Raw genomic sequence first — 14,300 nt, forward strand, 5'->3', positions numbered from 1 at the left:
AGCTGGGCACCGCAGCTCCTGCTCTAACGCTTCTCCAGCTGTCCCACAGCAGCCCGGGGCTGCACCACACACGCTGGCCGGTCAGCGCGATGCCCAGATGGCAATTGTACCATATAGGAGGCTCAAGCATCCCTGACAGCTCTAAAGCAGAACTCAGACGTCTGTTCAAAGTTATTTAATTATGGTAAGAACCACTTTTCCTCTATCAAAAACTGCCAGAGCTGGGATCACCACGCAGGGATAATTTGCAGCCTCTCCTTCAAGCACCAACTTGGGCACGGAGAGGCTCCCGGCAAGGAGCATCAGTTCCCTGCCCCGCCGAGTGGGAAGAGGGCTTGGAGCTGCCTCTCACAGCATCCCCTCATTCCATCAGGAACGAACGGCAAAACGCTAAAGATGCTCAAGATGACAAGTTTGTGTGTTTCATGATCTTGCTGCTGCAAAGAGCCATCGAATTTATTGACTCACGGAGACAAAACTGCGGGAGCCTGTGTCCTCCGCAGGCTTAGCGCGCCTTTGCGTCGCATACGTATCATGCATTTCTTTAGCACCCTCTGCGTGGTGTCTAAGGCTCTGTCGAGGCAGGTGCTGCTTTGCGTGCAGTGCAGACGGCATTTATACGGACACCGAGGGAGCGCGGCACCGTGCTTCCACTCACCCAGATGCCACTCTGGTTCTTTGTTGTAATATTGATTTCTCAAAGTAAATGTTTTTTTTCTGAGTGTCTAGTAAATCAGCAGTATTGACAGCCTTGTTTAGATCTAAACAAGAGCAGGGACTGTATTTCGGGGGCAGCAGCGCTCCTCTGCTCTGGGGAGGGCAGCACCTGGGGTGCACTGGGATTAAAGGCCAAATCCTGGTCTTGCAGGGGGTTAATGCAATGTGCGTGGCCTGCCAAAATCCACCCTGAAAAAGAACTGGTGGTGCACGATGAGCCTCAGCGAGCCGTGCCGTGCCGCTGTGGGGTTCGGGGGGGCTGGAGGTGCTGTCTGGGAGCCCGACCCGCTCCAGGGGAGCCTTTGACCCGCTCACATGAACCCTCTGCAGGTCGAAGGCTCAGACGAGATTATTTTTACACAGATAAAGGTGCTGATCCCCTGTGTAAAACGCACTGATCTCTCCAGGCAAATTGGATGCCTCTTACTGCCCTGTGCAGCGTGCCACGGTGTGCATGTCGTGGTGTTCACACCAGTGCCCAGGCGGGTTAAATTGGAGGAAGAGGCTGAAAGGAAAAGCAAAGGAAAGCAATGCACACATGCGAAAGCAAGCCTAAAATGCCCACTGTAAGAAAATCATCAAGAATATTTCCCCTTGCCACCCCTCGTTCACACAGAGCTCATCTTAAAGGAAGGGAGAGAACACTTATTTCTTGAAGTGTTCGTAAAAGGCTCAGCAGCCCCCAGCGAGCGGCTGGTGCCGCAGGCATCCTCGTCAGACCAGCAGGCACGAGGGTGCTGGCAGGACGGTCCAGGTAACGCTGACATGGTCCCTTCATCCTCACCCTGAGAAGGCGTTTGCAGCATCGCTAGTACCATAAAGCAACTGGAGAGGCAGAAATCAAGCCAAATGGAGTAAGTCAGCCCAAAACCTCTGGTTATAAGAAAATCACTCCAATACCCGAATATTCTCCCATTACTCAGACCATGGCAGAGCAAAGTCTGCCCAATGTCCCACTTCCAGGTCATTTGTGAAGTTGGCCCCATTACATAAATCCAGGAAGGACCAGCTGCTCCAGCTGAAGGTGAATGATCACACGTAGGTGACGTGCCAGCCAGGAGACCAATGCTTAAATTGATGTGGTTACTTATTAGATGTAAACACCGTTGGATAAATCTAAATAAACTCTAATTATTTATACAGCATATTCCTAATGCTGGTTGAATGCCGACTCTTACCGACTTTAAAATAAAACTGAAGCCAGGCAAGGTAAATGATTTAATGCCTCTGTAGATATAATTAGCATATGTAATATGTATATACAAATATACATAATATATGTAATTATAGGTATTGGTGTTTGAGAGAGTTGTCTAGCCACATGGCAAGAGTAAGTACTGAAAACACTTTGCTCCTGCCCGCTAGAGAGGGATGTTTGAAGTCACTGGAATAAGAAATTGGTAGTTGATGTTTGGGGAAGAGAGTTACTGCCCCATGTTCCCCTTCTGCCGAGTGGATCTGACAGCCAACTTCTCTGTTTTGTCCATCCACTTAAAGAGGACTCGGGGCTGGAAGCATCCGACATCCAAGGGCAAAGCACCGCGTATAAACCGCAGCTGCTGCGGTGTGTTCACACCATCTCCTGTAGGTCATTTTTGGCTCCCAATGAAGACATAACTTGGGAAACGATGAGGCTTTGGTCCCCTGGAGCATCTCCGAGGCCCCCACGCAGCGCCTGCCTGGGTACACATCCGCACTTTATCACTCCAGGTGATAAAGCGGAGTCCGAGCTGCGTTTATCCTCCCCGCTCCGCCAGGCTTCTGCTTGGCTCACACATCCCTCCGCATGGGTTGCTTGTACTGCAGACCCCAGAGACACGTTCAGCTAGGCAAGCTGTGCTGCGAAGGGCTTACCTGCCCCTACTGCCTTCCCTTCTCCATCCCCAACACCTCGCAGGTGGCACACAAGAAGCAGCAAGGTAAAGGTCCTCCAGTTCATGACCCATCTGGGCTTCGGGCTATAGTGTGGGCAAGGCAAGAATTAGTCCTTGCGCCTGGTCTTGCTGACAGGGAGATACCATGCGATTGCTCGTGTGGCTGATGCATGTGCAACCGCACATAGTCAATGCATTTATTTTTCAGTTTTCTCAAGGCACTGGCTGTAATTTCTTTCCAATCAAGTTTGATGTTTGGACTTTGGGTTTCATGCCCAAGGACCCTGCAGGCAGACGGCACCTCAGCCCACGGAGGGGCACGGTGACGGCCTCCGACACGCAGGCAATGGCGCAGAGGCAAGGCAAGTCCATCCCACCGCCTCAGGTGAGAGAGATTTCTTTATAAAAAAGTATTTTAAAAGCAAGCTGCCTTCACAGGCAGGCACAGCTTGGGACTCATTTTATACAAGTTTAATGAAGTTTTGAAAGCTTGCAGAACCTCTGTTACTCAGCTGTTACAACAGAGGGAAAAGGAAGGAGGTGATGTCCCACCAGCTGCTTTATCGCACCGCATGGCCGTCGGTGCGGGGACTCGAAGCGTCCCCACGCCTTAGTGCCGTTGCACCAAGCGCCAGCTTGTGAGACACGCTGGGGCAGGTCCCCACGCTGCCATTAACGCTCGGAGACCCTTAACTCAAAGGCACGTTCATGGAGGGTCAATGGGCTGCTCTCAACACCTTGGATACAGAAAATCAGCCATCTGCAGCAACCTCCCCTTTCCCATCCCCGCAGGGGCACGGAGGAGCCCTGGATGTTCACCGGGAAACTCGATCCCCGTGAGGTCCTCAGGCACAACAGACGGTCACCATGCTGCTGGGTCTTGGGGGCTGCTTTTCCCTGTGCAGCTCAGGGGTTATTTGGCTCTCGATGCATCAAGCTGAGGGCTCAACGAGCAACTTGCTCTTCTGCAGCTCTCCCTGGCATTGGCAAACATGCTCAGCCCTTTGAGAAAAATCAGGCTGTTAATTCAAGCACCTCATTTTAGGGGATGTTTGAACTTCCCGTACCTTTGGGAGGAGAGGGACGAGCGCCGTGCCTGGCGAGGAGGTCAGAGAGCAGCCAGCAGCTGATGTGCTGAAGGTCAAAACCAGCACCAGCCGGCAGCGTCTGCTGGGGAGCAGAAGGCTCCTGCTCAGAGCCGTGCACAGGACAACGCCGCCACCCCAGAGCATTTCAGTTATTCCTTAGAGAGTTTAACTACTCACCGTCCAGATAACCCAGAGCACAAGTTTTGGTTTTGCAAATAACATTTGCAAATTAAAAATCTGCAAAAGCTACAGCAGCGTCCAGAGACACGCAGTTTTGTACCAAGCTACTGCTGCAAATGCAAAAGGAAAGGTGCCTGGAAATTATGACTCTGAAGTAAGCAAGACAGAAAGGTGCAGGATCCTTCGGCATCAGTGGATACTGGATGTCTCCCCTGGAGAGATGGGGAGCCCTGGGAAGGGCATTCAGCAGCCCCTCATTCCTCTGGCTGGGGCAGGCGAGGGGCCAGGCAGCTCTGGCACAGCTGGGATGAACCTCTCAAGTCAGTCGCTCCCCGCATCCCGCCTGGGATTGACACAAAACAATCCCTCCAAAAGCAGGAAGACAAGGACACAAAGCCAGGAGGGGACGTCACCTTCCCCACGTGGCGATGGCAGCCATGCGCCAGTTACAGCAAATATTTCCAGGCAAGGCGCTCATCCCCCACGCAGGCAGCTGAAGCCGACACGTCCGCTTTCCCCAGTTCCAAAACCCTCCAAAACAAAAGCTCCCCGAGGAGTTTGGCAACAGATCGCTCAGTGCAGACCATGGCGAAATTTAAATGCAAGAGTAGGTTGGAGCTCCTAAAACTCATATGAAACCGAAGAGGGAGCTTCAGCGCCCGGTGAAGCCTGAGCTCAGCCCAGCTCTCGGCTCTGCAGTGCAAACACTCCGGCTCCGGCGGGCTGGCGGAGGATGTTCAGGATCCAGCCCTGAGCACCAGCCGTTGACTGCTACGCCGGCATTTGAATCACAAAACCCCTCGCAGAAACTCTGGCAGCATCTTAATGATGAAAAAATGAAGTGGAGTCAGCCTGAAGAGACACTTGCGGGGGAACCACCGCGCTGCCGGCCCTGTGCAACTGCGGTGGGAAGCTTTTGTGCACACGCCAGCAGCCAATTCAGCCCCTAATTGATTTTTTTCCCCCCTTTTGCATAGTTGATACGCAGCTGTTCTCACACAACTATAAAGGACAAGGCATTTTTCGCTTAACTTCTTCAGTTGGAGAAGACAGGAGGGAAAAAAAAAATTAAAAAAAAAAATCAAACAGCAGAGAGCAGCCCCGCAGCATTGGCATTGGGAGGGCCCTGCAGCCAGGCGGGTAGTCTGCCAGCCAGGGCAGCAGGATTTGGCCCATTTCCATTGCTCTGAACCGTGGGGATGCCATCTGAGCTGACACGTGTCTCCTGGAGTCCGGGCAGCCCGGCACAGCTGCAGGGGTGGGCAGCAGGGTGGGCAGTGAACCTCAGCCCTACGTTTGCTGGCTGCCAAACTTTATTCCCTCTCACTTCACTTAATATAACTAACCTTAAAATAAAACAATAGCCGGGAGCTGCTGGCAGCAAAGCGACACGAATGGCGGGGTGCGGCGTTGCCTTCGGACAGAGCTTCGCGGCAGCTGCCGAGGTCCCTTTGGGCACACGTGGGGCTCGGCCACCCTCCGGGGTGGCCAAAGAGGTGGGATGCCAAGAGGGGCACGGCCTCCGCTCAGCCGGGCTGGACTCCCGGAGCAATGCTCCCCTGCGCTGGCCAGAGCTTTGGCAGGAGAGGGGGGAGGACAGCCGCACACGGGGCGAACGGCACCTTTACCTCCACGGCGCCTGCACCCGCTGATGGGGGTGAGCGTGCAGCCCCGTGCACTTACCCCGTTGTGTGGTCAGACCCCGTGTGGAATGCAGCCTGGGACTCTGCCAGGATGACACCATGGGTTTTCCCTGTTCGGCCCACGGCACTAGGTCTGTGGCACGGCACAGCTTGATTTAAAGGCTGAGGACCCGCATGATATGGATACGCTAATGTCACACCTAAGCATAAGATCCTAGAGGGGAAAACACCTGCATCTGTCTCACGTGAGCTTGAGCCTTTGGTTTTCTCTGGCCGAGTTTGATCCAGTACAAATGTTGACCAGGGATAGGAAGTAGAAACTAGAAAAGTCAGGCAAGACAGACCGGGAAGTTCTGCTAAACACATGCTCCAGATGCTTCCAGCCATCATTCTTCCTTTACGTGCTTCATTTACAGGCAGACCCCAAGTAACACACTGACAAGGCCTTCCACTTTTTTTAGAAGTCAAATGTGCCTTTTTTTGCTCTTGGAGGCAACTCAGGGCATACAGATGCCCTTTGACCTCTCCCCCCCGCTCCGATTTTTCATGCACAACAGTTAACAGCACAAACAGGTAAGTCCGTCCCTTCCCAAGTTTGACTAATACAGAAAAACAACTGTAACAAATCAGAACGAAGGTCCAGCTCACCCAATATCCCATTTCCCACAAAGGCAAAGACACTTGCAGAAAAGCATAAGAAGAGGGTGAGTATGCAGCGATGCTTCATGAGACCTTGCCCTCAGCCTCCAGCAACGTGCAGTTCAGAGACCAAGACCGAGACCAAGGTGCCAAAGCGTGCCTTTGGCAGAATGTATCTGCTGAAGAGCAAGGAGACACGAACAGGCCAGCAGCGGCAAAGCACACTATTCCCTTTTAAAGAGTTATGAAGATTTAGTGCAATCTTCCAAACTGGCATGGTTGAATTTCCAAAGCAGCAGGTTTTTCTAATACTTTTAAATATCTTCCTTCACTGTAGACCTTCCTAGAGACACAGCTGCCATGACTTCTGGTTCTCCATTCACATACCCGCAGCTCACCCGAGGGGGAAATCAGCAAGGTTCTGCCCTGACCCCAAGAAATCTGAAGCTCTGCTGCTTCTCAGCCCTGTCCCCCCTGCACACCTTCCATCAGGGACTCCTGTCACTTCTGCCCCAACCATCCAGAAATGCTGAGAGCCCTCTGGCCTGTGGGTAAGCTTACTAGAGAGAAAATACTGAACATAAGGATATTCTTCTGCTCAGTGGAGTGAGTTTACAAGTGCAAAAAAACCCCCCAAAAACCCCAACCAAAAAGCCCCCTAACTAGTTGCAAAAGCGTAAGAGGACCAAGGGGAGCCAGAGGACTCTTGCCTTCCGGACAAAGCCTGCTCCATTGCTGGATTTTGAAATGAATCAATAAAGAAAATGAGTCTGACAACCAGATGTCTGCTTTCATCTTGCTGAGCTGGAACTGGAATAAAGCCCACAAAATCTCCACCAAAATACTTTCTTTGAAAGCTCTTTGTTAATGGCTTTCTGACTGCAGGCAGCAAAGGCAGCAAATGTGAAAGTCTGATGCCATCTAAAGGCCACTTGAATTTTCACCTTTCAAAGGCTGCATTTGACTTTGGGACTCAACCACGGTTGCAGAGCGTGAGCTCTTGTTTGCCCTCCAGTTCTCATCATCAAGCTTTGTTTTGTTTGCTTACAAGTTGATCAAACTTGACTGAAACTTTCCATGCTGTGTGCTGGTCCAAGTGAAACCTGCTTGGGCGTGTTCACACGTACTGCCGGCCCACATAAAATGTAAAGCTAATGTTATCAAACACATCCGAAGAACAAGGATGTGGAAAAATACAAGTTTCTCCACATTACATTCTGGCAATCTTTTCTGTTAGAAACCTAAAATTGCTGCTGGCTTTGCAACTGACATTAGAAATTGTGGCAAAGGACTGAGCAACCTTTATATTAGGGATGGGCTTTCTACTACTCCTCGAAGAGTCTGTGCAAGTTTGGCCAATCTGCAACTCGCTAAAACCAGGAGTTTATAAAGGCTCTGTGACAGCTAAAATGTCAGAAGTCCCCATCTCCCCCGAACACCCTCCTGGCCTTCCCCGCCGGGCTGCTTACGCCATTTGAGCCATGCCATGCACATGGCAATGCCCACAGCCAGGCTGACTGCGCTCCGGCTGCCTGCACACACAACGCCAGGCAGTTTCTAATTAGTGCTTTTCAATGAGTCCTCCACCTCATTTAACATACAGGATCACCAACGGCCTCTGAAAGAGCAAACACCAATCCATGCAACAAACCCGTGGGCAAGGGGATACATTTCCCTGCCAGTTTGCAGGATGGGAGAGGAGGAACATCAGTGCTTATGTGGGAAGTTTCCATTGGACCTGCATGCCCAGTTTGGGACACAGTGGACCTTTCTCCCTGTCCTTGGCTACTTAGCAGTACATTGTGTTTGAGAAGTTTCCACAGGCTGAAACAGTGAAAACTCAACAGTTTTGCAAACTGGACTTCCAGAAAACAGAAAATCCTCAACTACTGAGCACCAGAGAAAACAGCAATTTATACTACATGTTCAACAGTGTACAATAACTTAACTGGCAAGGCAGGAAAATATCAGTCAAAATGGCCTATTACAGCCTTCACCCTGACATTACTCTGTCTCCTTGCAGCATCTAAAGCCTGATCTAAAGTATACCTTGTTCTGCCATTTTTGCAAATCAAGTGAAATCTGGTTTGCTATGCAACACTCGTCTCCAGAACTGGTGAGAGTCTGTTAAAGTCGGCAGGTGATCACCCAGATCACAATACAGATTTTAGTATGGCCATGCATAGACAAAAGTGAGGTAGAAAGACGTACAACTTCACAAATCCTTTGTTTTCCTTTATAAGGTTCTTGGGTGGTAGCTTGCATGTAATTGCTCATAGCATACACCGCTGCTTCTCTGTATTGCTCGCTCTTGGGTTAAGCATCCTAATGGTAATAATTATTTCCTATCATGTCTATGATCTATGTCTATGATCTCGTCTTTCCAAGGGCTCCTACTTCCCAGGATTTAAGCCTTCATGTATGTTATGCCTGTTATGAACATCTACCTGTTTCCACACTTTGGCTTGCAGAATCTCAGATCCTTCTTGTAACACTGTGAAAGAGTAAGATCTAAGTGAAAATGAAGGGTCTGCTGTGGTTTGTACACTCTTCAGAATAAAGAGAGTTCAAAGAAGAAAACTATAGATGCACTCAGCCTTGCAGTGTAAGCTCCTCCGTGTCGATATAGTGTCACGTTAGTGCAGCACTAAGCAGACTGTCGATGCGCCTGGAGATAAACGATAGTTAGAAAATTACTTGAATCTTGGTTAAGATTTATTTAAAATGCTGAACCAAAACTACCCTCCCACACAGGGACTGAGTTCATGAAACTGCCACCAGACTCAGAGGGCTGGATTTTGGCTTTCTTGTAAACAGAAACAAAAGGCTGATTTGTGGAAGGACAATGAAAAAACCCATTTGTCAAAGTCCTTAAAGACATTTCACAGAGTTGATATAGTGATAAAATCTGCAGCCTCAGAGACTCTGAGGTATACCATATGCTGGCAGGGCATGACACAGATGTCTTCAAATAAATTTGCATTAAAAGCCTTCCCTACAAAACCCTTTGTTTTCATTAATAAAATGAAAAAAATAGTAATTTCCACAAGCTACTTCCCTGCTGTGTACTTACAGAGCACTTAAACCACTTGAGTCCTATGTCTCAGGCCATCATATGTAAACCCATGCTGCAGAGCAGAACACACAGAACAAGACGATGGGGAAGCATGCCCTGGGAGAGGAAAGCCTGCAGCACAAACTCAACTGGGTTCAAACCAACTGCCTGACAACACCGTGTATTTTACCACAGGCCTGTCCTCTTTTATCTCTAGGATCTGTGACAGAGAAAACAACTGTTCTCTAATAAGAACAGACTATTTTCTTGCATAGCTTTCAGAATAAGCACAAGCAAGAAGCCATCTTCAGAATAAATTCTTGAGAAGCAATGTGCATAATCAAAGCATCTTTTCTACAAGCGAGAGATGCAAGAGCACTGTATAAACAAAAGGCTGCTATACAAAATCCATCTATTTAAAATACTGTTTATTTGTGATTTAACATTAATTAGCATTACATCTATGAGCAATTTCAGATAACATTTATATATTTTCCACAGGACACAAGAGTTGGCTGGCTCATTCTTTATGCCAAAGCAAGTAAATAGAGGCATTAGCAAAAGGTGCAAATAGTTCACGGTTGCATTTTAAAAAATATTTATGCACATTGCATTCATTTAGATATATTTTTAAAAAAGTTATGAAAAGCGTAGTTCACAGGTTACTGTTTCTACATATGTTGTAATACAACACAAATAATGTAGAACATAAAAAACAAAGTAAGCAACTGAAAGTTTCCACTATGATTAAAAACACTGATTCCAGTATTTAGTGATAGCTAGAAAATTGTTTCCAGGATCCATTCCAACATTGCATTATCACACTTACACGGTCAAAGCTAACCAGCCCCCAAACATGCTATAATCAACATTTTTGCATGCCAAACCACTCTCCAGCCATATTTAACAATTATATATTGAATAATATTTCAACCGGCATTTTGGGAATCACATGGATCTTTAAGATGTACTTCCTATTGCAATGACTGATTTACAGACGATTTGACACAGCGAAGAAAACCCTATGTTAATTTCTATGTTTAGTTTGTATTTACAATACAGTAAAAGTACTAAAATGACAATATCAGTAAAAATGAGTAAGTGGCAGTACCACCCTTACCCACGACACTAGGCTCTGATTTGCTCTGGGTTCATCCAAAGGACAACACAGATTCATGAGACCCTTTTACAATTCAAATGAAAGTGAAGAAAAAAAACCAAAGTGTTGCACTCTGTATGAATCCATACAAATTATTTAAAATGCCTAATATGGAAATGTCACTTTGCTGATTTAATAAAAATATCCCACAATCCATATCATATATTTAAAAAAAATAATCACCAAACTTTTTACTTTCTTTGTCTCCTCCTATTTTCTTACTATTTCACTTTCCCTTTTAACAGTTTTGTTTCCTTCATTTGGTTATGTTAAGAGATTATTTTTCTTCATTCATTAGCAATACCATGAGAGAGAAAAAAAACCCCACAAGTAATTTTTAAACATGAATCCAGTCCAATTTTATATGCTTTTATCTTTTGATTTCTAAGTCCCTGGATTCCTGAATTATATTTAAGTATACTCTAAACCAAGCATTCTTAAATACACTCTACTATTAAATGCTTGGTTCACATGCTTATAATACCTTTATACTGAATGGTATACAAACATTTGAACATATAAAATCTTCTTTTTGTTTTGACAGTTAAACTAAATTATCAATGTTAAGTGTATAAAATCCCCTTTCTTGAAAAATAAGGGTTCCCCCCCCCCAACTGATAGAATAAAAAAAGAAGTCTTCAAAAATTATATTTCACTAAAATGAAGTATTTGGCAAAAAAGTTATTGAAGAATGGAATTCTTTAGACATTTTGTATAATTCCAAATAAACTTTCTCTTACACAGTTTTCCCCCTAATATTATGTGCCAGTGTATAATATTTCTATATGATCTAATCTTAAAAAAGATTTAAAGGTGTGCTGTTAATATGCACCCACTCAAACAGGGGTACAGAAACATAAAATATATGGTCAAAATCACAATAAAAAAATGTATGATCTGGTTACCAAATGAGACAGCAGTTTTAAAAAGTCATATGATCACGCAACAGTAACTTTAATAAAGACTTGAACTGTACTGAAAATTTTAAGGTCTGCAAAGTACTCCAAGCAGAACTTGTTGCTGCATACTATGATGGTATTTGATCTTGCTATGATGGTAATTGAGCACCTGCCAGTGTAGTTCTACATGAAACTAATGAATGTTTCCAACCCTCATAGCAATTTTGGACACAGTTAAGTGAGAGATGAATTCATTTTCAATTAACACGAAAGGGTTGGTTTTGTGGGTGGTTTTTTTTTTTTTTTTTTTTTTTGGTTGGTTGGTTTTTTTTAAAGCAAAACCTCTTCCAGTTCCTTTTTGTTTAGGTTAAAAGTCCAGTTACTGCACACCCCTAACACTATGCTGTTAATGGTCAACTTAAACATTTAAAATGTGCAATGTCTCCTCACAGCAGAACTGCACTTATGCTTCTACTTTCTCCTTCTTTTTACTCTTTTTCAGGAAAGATGGGGTGCGGAATTTCTTCTTCTTCTTTGATGGGGATTTGGAAGGTGACCCTTCAGGGGACAGGGTCTCTTCTATCTTTTCAGAGCTTTTAATTGTAATCTCTACGCTCTCCACAGTACTAGTGGTTAACTGACTGACCCTCTTGGTGAGATCTTCTTCCACGTCATGTGCATCTTCCTTGCCATTCACCACCACAACTGGCAACTCCACAGATATCAGGTTAGCATTCTGGGTATAGAGATCTTCATGATTTTCTGAAAGAACAGACAATTTTGCAATTATTTATGTACACTATCATGCAAAAAATGAGTACTGAAACAAAGTCTGTGAGGCTGGACTGTAATCCAAAGAATGAAACCTGAAGTGCTTAGATGTGTTTTTTTTCCCCTTTATCTATACTCCTACTTGTTGTAAGCAGACAATACTGTGAAAATGTCATTAAAGGAAAACGGGCTGAGAAAGCTAGCAATATGTCTGCCAGGTATATAAACAGCTCAAGCTGTATACAGTATATACAGTCTACACAGCATATACATATACAGTCCCAAGCACACTCAGAATTATGCTTTACTGCAAGACACTAATTTATGAAAATGCAGCCACTCCATACAGAAGTCTTTGGAGAAGTAGCCTTTCAAAATGCCTTCTTAGAGTTTGCTGGAAAAGTCTTAGGCAAAAACCCTAATCTTAACACTTTCAGTAAAATAAAAATATAATATCAATTTCCTCCACCTTATTAATACCTATGTTTGCCCCGCATTGTTTTCTGTTTGTGAGAATTATGTATTAGAAAAAATTGGGAAAAACAGTTTTCCAGACAGAGTCCCACCCAGACTTAGTAAAAAGAGGGCTCTTTTTGGCTCAGTTGACTTCATGCAAATGTAAGAATGCAGCACAAGAGTGAATGACTCAGGTTATCAGAGCCATTGGCATTGTACAGAAATTGCATGGAATACCTTCTAATTTTTCTGGGATATTTTGCGGGGATTGAGTTTGTGACTGAATTTGTGACACAGATGAACCGTCATCTGAGAGTAATTCCTGTACAGCATCTGCAGGACAAGATTTGAATTAGTAGCCATGCAACAGTAAAAACCAAGCAAGAATGTCAGTGCTAGTGCTACAAGATTTTCAACTCTGCTAGCATTGTGTTGCTCATGCTGACAACATCAAGAAGTTACAATACACAGTTTAAACTCTATAGAATTATGGATTTACATGTTTTATCTACTAACAATCATTCTATATTAGTTCTTTAATAGAAAGCACTAAAAAGGGTGGCAGGGTTGCATTCCAAGTAGCATGCCCCATGGTTCTATCTAGCTGTAAGTCACACAGCTTGCCGTTACAGTAAGGTATTATGCTATGACCTGAATGTGATATATAGCAAAATTGTTTTATTACATAATATTAGTAAAGAAGAATGCATAGCATTACTGTTAAAAAATAAAAATAAAAAAAATCAAATCAACCCTGAATTAGCAATTCCCTGTGGAACAGTAGTATTGGAAGAAGATGTAAAAAGCGAAAGTAGGTAAGTCTTGCACACTGGGAGAATAGAAGAAAAATTAAAGAAGCCAAGACCAAACATCTCAGTAAACTTTTGCTCAGCTGGGCACAGACCTGAGCAACTTGATCTAACTTTGGTATCAACTTTGAGGAGGAGGTTGGACTAAGATGACCTTCACGGGCTCTTCCAACCCAAGTTATTCTATGATTCTGACAAAAAAAGCCATTATGTTAAAGTGTGTTTTTGTCAACCCCATTTCTGTGCAAACCTTTCATTGCTTTAATTTTAACAGTAACTGAAGTAAAAAAAAAAACCAAAACATTTAACAAAAATTCTACCGCCTCAAGGAATGATTAGTTCTCAAGTAGTTGCCAACAGTATATGCTAATAATTAACATTTATACATTTTTTACAGTAGGTATTTTCAAACTAAGAACAAACTCATTATTAAAATGTAAACCCCAACATGTACACACTACTGACCTTCCAACCCTTGCTGCTTGCGCTCAATTGTTTTCTTGTACTCTTCCAGTTCCTTTTCTGTGAGATGGCTGAACGGGTTGGGTGGTGCTGGTGGTGCGTGCTCATCATCTTCAAATTGCATTGGCTGGAAGAGAGAAAGATATACATGGTTAATGTCTCTTTTTTGCCCAAAGTTTGGTGACACCAGGCTGGCAGGGAATACAGAAGAAAAACATATGCATCCAGACTAAAACTACCCTATTTAATATGCTTTCACATAGTAATGAACACTGACCACTGATCTGTAAATCACCATCCTTTTGCAGCAGCACACTGATTATTTGAGGTTTTTTTGTATCAAGGGGGACAGCTTCAGGAGTAGAGACCTGCCTCAACAGCTTACACTTCAGGGACTAATATACTCTTCAGATAAGTGAAAGTTCTTTAACAACAGGGATTAAAAAATAAGGTTTCCCATATTTTCTGCAAATGCATCAAGTTTTAGGATTTTTCTTTTGTAGGAAAGTAACTGTGTTCATGCTCCAATTTAGGAATCCAACCGGAAG

At 44.8% G+C, this 14,300-nt stretch overlaps 1 protein-coding gene across 3 annotated transcripts in view; it reads right to left on the minus strand.

Moving 5' to 3' along the window:
- Positions 1-9,603: 9,603 nt before the first annotated feature.
- ADD3 (adducin 3 (gamma)) overlaps positions 9,604-14,300 on the minus strand; it is a 33,013-nt gene continuing 28,316 nt past the window's right edge. For all 3 annotated transcript variants that reach the window (XM_010564771.1, XM_010564772.1, XM_010564773.1), the window contains exons 13-15: positions 13,756-13,879; positions 12,719-12,814; positions 9,604-12,016 (exon numbers count right to left, since the gene is read on the minus strand). In XM_010564771.1, coding sequence (XP_010563073.1) covers positions 11,718-12,016; positions 12,719-12,814; positions 13,756-13,879 — 519 coding nt within the window. In that variant the 3' untranslated portion in view covers positions 9,604-11,717. The remainder of the gene's footprint in view (positions 12,017-12,718; positions 12,815-13,755; positions 13,880-14,300) is intronic.

Source organism: Haliaeetus leucocephalus, unplaced genomic scaffold (genome assembly GCF_000737465.1).
Source record: "Haliaeetus leucocephalus isolate CR32 unplaced genomic scaffold, Haliaeetus_leucocephalus-4.0 Scaffold184, whole genome shotgun sequence".
Classification (NCBI taxonomy): Eukaryota; Metazoa; Chordata; class Aves; order Accipitriformes; family Accipitridae; genus Haliaeetus; species Haliaeetus leucocephalus.